At 26.8% G+C, this 5961-nt stretch overlaps 1 protein-coding gene across 1 annotated transcript in view; it reads left to right on the top strand.

Annotated features, from left to right (window-relative positions):
• LOC107450113 (BEN domain-containing protein 5) overlaps window positions 1–5961 on the top strand; it is an 8117-nt gene extending 2156 nt beyond the window's left edge. Inside the window, exons 2-7 of the mRNA XM_016065849.3 lie at window positions 903–1021; window positions 1407–1635; window positions 1812–1958; window positions 2650–2702; window positions 4686–4938; window positions 5828–5961. Of these exons, the coding sequence (XP_015921335.2) occupies window positions 903–1021; window positions 1407–1635; window positions 1812–1958; window positions 2650–2702; window positions 4686–4938; window positions 5828–5946 (920 nt within the window). The 3' untranslated portion in view covers window positions 5947–5961. The remainder of the gene's footprint in view (window positions 1–902; window positions 1022–1406; window positions 1636–1811; window positions 1959–2649; window positions 2703–4685; window positions 4939–5827) is intronic.

Here is a 5961-nt window from a genome sequence, read left to right as displayed (position 1 = left end):
AAATAAAATTCGTCCACTAGGTCAATATAAACATTGGATAAAAGGTCGGAAACTCAAAACAGGACCGTCGCAAGAGAGAAATAGAAAAATGCTCGGGTCCAGCTCGGGGCCCCGGGTGCGCCATGCCCGTCACACAAGAGTGCGCCCCTGGGGGGAAAACATTTTTGTGCCCGGGGGCTCTGCATGCTATTAAGACGGCTCTTATTATACTTAAAAATAGATGAACAGTTTTCTAAAAACATGTGTGCCTCCCTCACAGTACACCTATGTCTGTGTTAGGTTGATAAGCTAATGAGTGTAAGTAAGATATAAAAAAGAAACCTATGTAAGTAAAAAATAAATAGATTTTTAGATATTTTTAAAGTATTAAGTTAGATAATATTTTAATACTCAAATTAAAAGTTACTAAGCCATTGCAAAGTATTTCATATCTTTTTTTTTAATATTTTTAGTAAACAATTCAAAAATATTCAATTTTGTTCCACAAGTATATTAAAAATATGCAACTAATATAATACAAGTAAAATAATACTATACATAGTTTAAAATGAGTTTAAAAATCTTCAAATAGCAAAACCAATTCTTTTTTCCCCCATTTATTATTGAAGTAAAAATTTTATTTCATCACTATCTGTTATTTTTTTTTTATCTTTATAAAAATCAGTTTTATTATTTTATTTTTAAGAATTTTTTTATTTTTTTGTTCTGCTCTAAATTCTACTCCTTAACTTAAGTGACTGTAAAATTTATATTTTATTAACTTAAGGTATTTAAATGAAACATAAATTTGCAATCATTATTTGTTGTTTTGGGAAGTGCCTTATTTAAAATAGAGAATGCAAGTTTGTCTATTTTCTAAATTTTCGTTTCTTAATAAATTATTTTTTTATTTAAATGTTTAGCCACTCTGGAAGATTTGACACAAAGTCTTCTTGATAAAAGGCCTTCTGTGCCATCGATACCTTTCCAACATGATCTATCAGAAACAACGACTGAAGACGAAATGCCAATAACTAAAAAGGTGCAGGTTTTTAACTCTTTTTATTTTTACAATGTTTCTCTCTATGCTCATAATTATATTTTATTATTAGTTGTGTTTTGTATTCTAGACAGTAAATGTTTAGTTTAAGTGCTCATTTTTGAATTTTAAGTTACTAGCTGAAGTTGTTTGCTGCCTTCAGATCATAATTGTATTTTAAACAAACTTTTTTTTTTAGAAAACATTTTCTACTGGAATTTTGTTAATAATTTGACAGTAAATACACAAATTAACATAAAAGCATATTTTGTGGCATTTGGAATGCAATTATAAATTTATTATTTTTTACTTATTTTTTTACTTTATATTGCTCAGCAAAATTAAATTATTCAAAATTTTTAATCTTTTTTTTTTTTTTAAATTGTAGGACAAGAAAAAGCATTTTCCTAATAAACAGTTGCAGTTAACAAGTGATTTATTAACAACCGTAATAAATGCCAGGAAAGATGTGTTTGGCAAAACTAAGTCGCCATTTCTAAATAAAGTCAGTGAAAAGGAGACAACTGTAGCCCTGCAGGGATTTCCAGTTGAGACTTCAGTTAAGGCTGTTTTAGCGCCAAGATGTCCTGTAGATGATGATAGTGATGACGATGAGGGTTGGTTGATATAATTTAGTTATTTATATTTTCCAACTTGCATTTTTTATTATAGGTTAACAATTATTTTATAATATGTTTACATTTTCTTTTAGAAAATGAGCAATATTGAAAACTAAATATTATTTAATATTTTAATGTTTCAATGTAATTTTTTAAAAAATTATATGTTGCAGAAACATCCAATGAAGAACATTTGAAAAGTAAAATATTGGAACTGGAGAAGGAGGTGGAAAGCTTAAAAAAAGATAATGCTGAGGTACAGCAGCTGCGTGACCTCAACAGGCAGTTGCAGAAAAAAATTTTAGACCTTTCAGCACGAGGTAATTACTTTAACTTTGACAAATGACTTTTGCAATATACATATATCTATTTTCTCTGCTGGTCTTTTCCAGTTTCTTTTTGTATTCTCGTAGTTTGGAAAAAAAGAAAAAAATTCTTTTTCCTTCAAATTTTAGAAAATTTTCTAAACATGTGAAACTTATAAATAATTTTTATATAATATACACATCTATACACTATTGTATTTAACTAACAAACTATTATCTGATTATCATGCCTTTATTATAACTTTAATTTGCTCATATATACTAGTGATTTAAAAACTTTTAAATTAAATTTATTAATTCAAAATACGAGAAAAGCACAAATTTTGCTACTGCTTAAAACTAAAAATTCAAACTTACAAAAAATTCGTAAAAGTTGTTAGTCTTGGTTTAAATAAAAATTTCCCTTACACAATGATGATTTGTCATGTTTTAGTAGCTATATTGAATAGTTTTCTTTCTTTATTGTAAGGTAAAGTTAAAATGTAGGTAACAAAAAAGTCAAGCGCCTTTGGAGAACCAGCTCTCTTTTTTTAATGCGTCAATCATATTAAATTAATACTTGTTAAATCAGTAACAATTACGAACCCTAATAAACTTTTCATGAATATTGAAACGAAAGTATTTTTACATTGCTACAATAAACTTTATTTTCATACTAATGCATTGTGATTATTCCTAATTTCAGGAAACCTGGTTCCTGCATCTGATGAAACTCCAGTTTTTGAAGAGCTATCTGAGGTAATACTGAGTTAACTACTTTGATAAAATTTCATGCTGTTTCACTTATTTGCTAATTATCGAAATATCAACTAAGAAATTTGTTTTCCTTCATTCTGACGTAGGTTCTTACAAAATGGTCTAAATCTGTTTGATATGTAAATTTTTTTTGTTTGCTTTTTTAGGAAAATGCTTTCGAATAACAGGTTTCAGCTACAACAATTTGTTAAATGATTTATTCAAAATTCACTTTTAACTGCAAAAGTTTAATTTTTTGTTCCAATAATAGTTAACATTTTTTCAGTTCTTCACATCATATTTAAAAAACATTGGTTTTTGACTCCTGAAGAGAAGCACATCTCAATAAATGCAGGGGTCGGCCTAGGTTTTTCTGAGAGTTACCTATTTTGTGAAAATTTAGACATAATTTATGGAAATTTAGGCATTATTTGCAAAAATTAAAAATTATGTGAAGGAATCAACACAAAAATATGGATTTATCGTTTCTTACGGGATAAAAAAAAAAATTTTAAGAAAGTATTTTGTAAAAATAGTTTTTCCTAAAGTGGAATTTGTGAAGGTACCCCTAAAATGTGTATTGACTTTACATGATAGCAACAATATTTCTATTGTGTACTTTTACTGCTTCTTTAATATAATACTTTTAGCCCTAAAATTAAGCATGCAGTTTTTTTTTTTTTTCAGTTTGGAAAAATTAAAAAAAAAATTACTTAACAGTTTCTATTTAAAAAAATTTCAAAAGCAGCAAATTAAGCTACAACAATAAATGTTACTAAACCAAATTTTTTCATTTAAATTGTATATTTTTAGGTTATTAGGATGTTACAAGAGTATTAACACTGTTTTAAATTAAGTCACTATTTATTACTTCTTAAAAAATGTCTCTTTTTTCACTACTTTTTCTACAGTGACCTGCACTGAGCTCTGATATATATATTAAACTACAAAATTTTGTATGCGAGAACGTGTTGGAAAATTCTAAAATTAGATCATATCTATTTAATGGAAATCGGGTTTATGAAAGCTTTAGAAGGTTGTGATGTTAAGCTTTAAATTATGATAGTGTTTCTGGATAGTATTTTACTAAAATGTGTACAAACCACTCTTATTTATCCTAACTATTTGGTGTTGCTTTAAAAAAAAAAAAATGGAAAATTACAATAAATTTTTTAAAAATCTTAATGCATTCAGAGTTCCTTAAAACTCAATATATTCTTTCAATAATCTTCTCTAAGAGTGCTAATTATTAAGTTATTTTTAAGCAAAAAACGTTTACTTTTGTTTCACTCTGAAACTGGGATTCTCGTAATTTTTCTTCCATTTTGCACGCATTCTCGAAGCCGTAAATATAATTCCCATAAATTTTACTCATAATATGCAAGTGATGTTCACATGATATAAATGATATCAAAAGTAAAAGAGCATTGACAAAGCCTTAGTGGATGGATTTGGCACATTTTTATTCAGCTAATGTGACGTCATAATCAATTGTGGGTTGTTTTTGATTTTGCCATTTATGGAGGTCTTTTTGTGTAATTTAATTGCTTAATAAATAAGTAAACATTTGGGGAAAAAACAATCAGCTTTTCGGATGAAGGTGAGTTAATTTCCAATGAGTTAAGATTGAAAATAATAAATTTAATTTGCGTTAATTTAGTTATTACAAGGATTTTTAAAACAGTAAGTAAATTTGGGAGATGGTATGCAATTGTCATGACTAAATTAAAAATAATGAGTATTTTGTATATATATATATACAGGATTTTCATTGAATTATTTAAATATAAAATTGTCATATAAAGGGCTTTGAGATTTTTCAAATAATCATTGGAATTTTATACTTTATTGGAACTGCACCTCTTAACTATTTTACTTTGAACCATCTTGCTCATACATTCTTTAAATTTGACATTTTGTAGAAAAATAATAAAATTCACTGTTTTAAATTTTTTTAAATAATATAATTGAATTCAATTATTTTAGGATATTTCATTTGGCAACTGCATTACGCTTAAACGGACTAAATGGGAAGCTATTAAGGGCGAAAGCTCAGTTAGCAAATTTACAAAAAGCCTAAGCGTTGCCATCTGGACCTCAGATGGTTTGAAGGAGAGGTCAACAACTGGAGTCAAGTGCAGGAACACAAATGGGTGTAAAAGAAAGCTTGAAGGAGAGGAAAGTCGGGCTGTGGAAGCCAAGCAGAGGCTTACACCGGAAAAGTTGACTGTCATAAGTTGTAAGTTTTATATTAAACTTACAGACATCTCTTGTACAACTTGTTTGTGCTATTAACACAGTGTTGACAGATGATTGATTAACTCATCACTGCACTTTCATTATTTATTCATTCATGAAAGCCAGAGCAAAAATAGAAAATTGCAAAAGTTTTGTTCATTGTGTCTAAAGTTTAATTTTATTTTTTTCAGTACAGATAAAGTTTATTGGAGTTTATTTAGAATGTTTCACTTCCATATCCAATTACAAAATAATAGCATGTGACTTGTCATAGATTCTGTAAAAGTGCTGGTCAAAATAGTTTTCAATATAAACATGAATTGAAAATTGCCTATTTGATGGTCACTATTTTAATTTTCTTTAGTTTTTTCTTCATTAGTAATAATTTATTCATTGTTACTAATAATTTATTCATTATTACTTCATTAGTAATATTAAGTATTTTTCTTCATTATACTAGTTGAAATGTAAAATATTTATACTGAATGATAAATAGACATTATACTAAACAACTTCACACTTAACTAAAATATTTTTAATGATTTAAATTTAATAAATGTATTATTAGAACATTTGCTTAGGTACAAAGTAAACCTGGTTTAAAAAAATAACTAATAAACTTTTCTCTTAATTCTTCACTTTTTTTGATAAATAAACTGGTTAGAGCCTTTATTTTTTAAAAGAGGAAGAAATCTATAAACAAATTCAAAAGCAAGAGCTCAGTAATAGTAAAAAAATTGTTATGACTAATTATTATTTAGTAACTCTATTATATTTGAAGGTGCATGTAATTGGTACTTTAAAAAAATACATATTTCTTAAGTAAATTGCCAGATTTGAATAAAGATATATTTGTGTAAGAATTAACTTATATTTCTTTTCTATTACAGCTCTGATGAGAGAATATATGGCTGCAAAAAAAATGAGCATTGAAGATATAGAAACTAATATAAAAAGAAGAAATAGATTCATAGCTGAAAAAATTTCAGACTTAAATCGAAAAAAATAAAGATTTTGTGATAAA

The sequence above is a fragment of the Parasteatoda tepidariorum genome, chromosome 3, assembly GCF_043381705.1.
Source record: "Parasteatoda tepidariorum isolate YZ-2023 chromosome 3, CAS_Ptep_4.0, whole genome shotgun sequence".
Lineage (NCBI taxonomy): Eukaryota > Metazoa > Arthropoda > Arachnida > Araneae > Theridiidae > Parasteatoda > Parasteatoda tepidariorum.
Note: the sequence above shows the minus strand (reverse complement) of the source record. Positions and strands in the feature narration are given on the sequence as shown.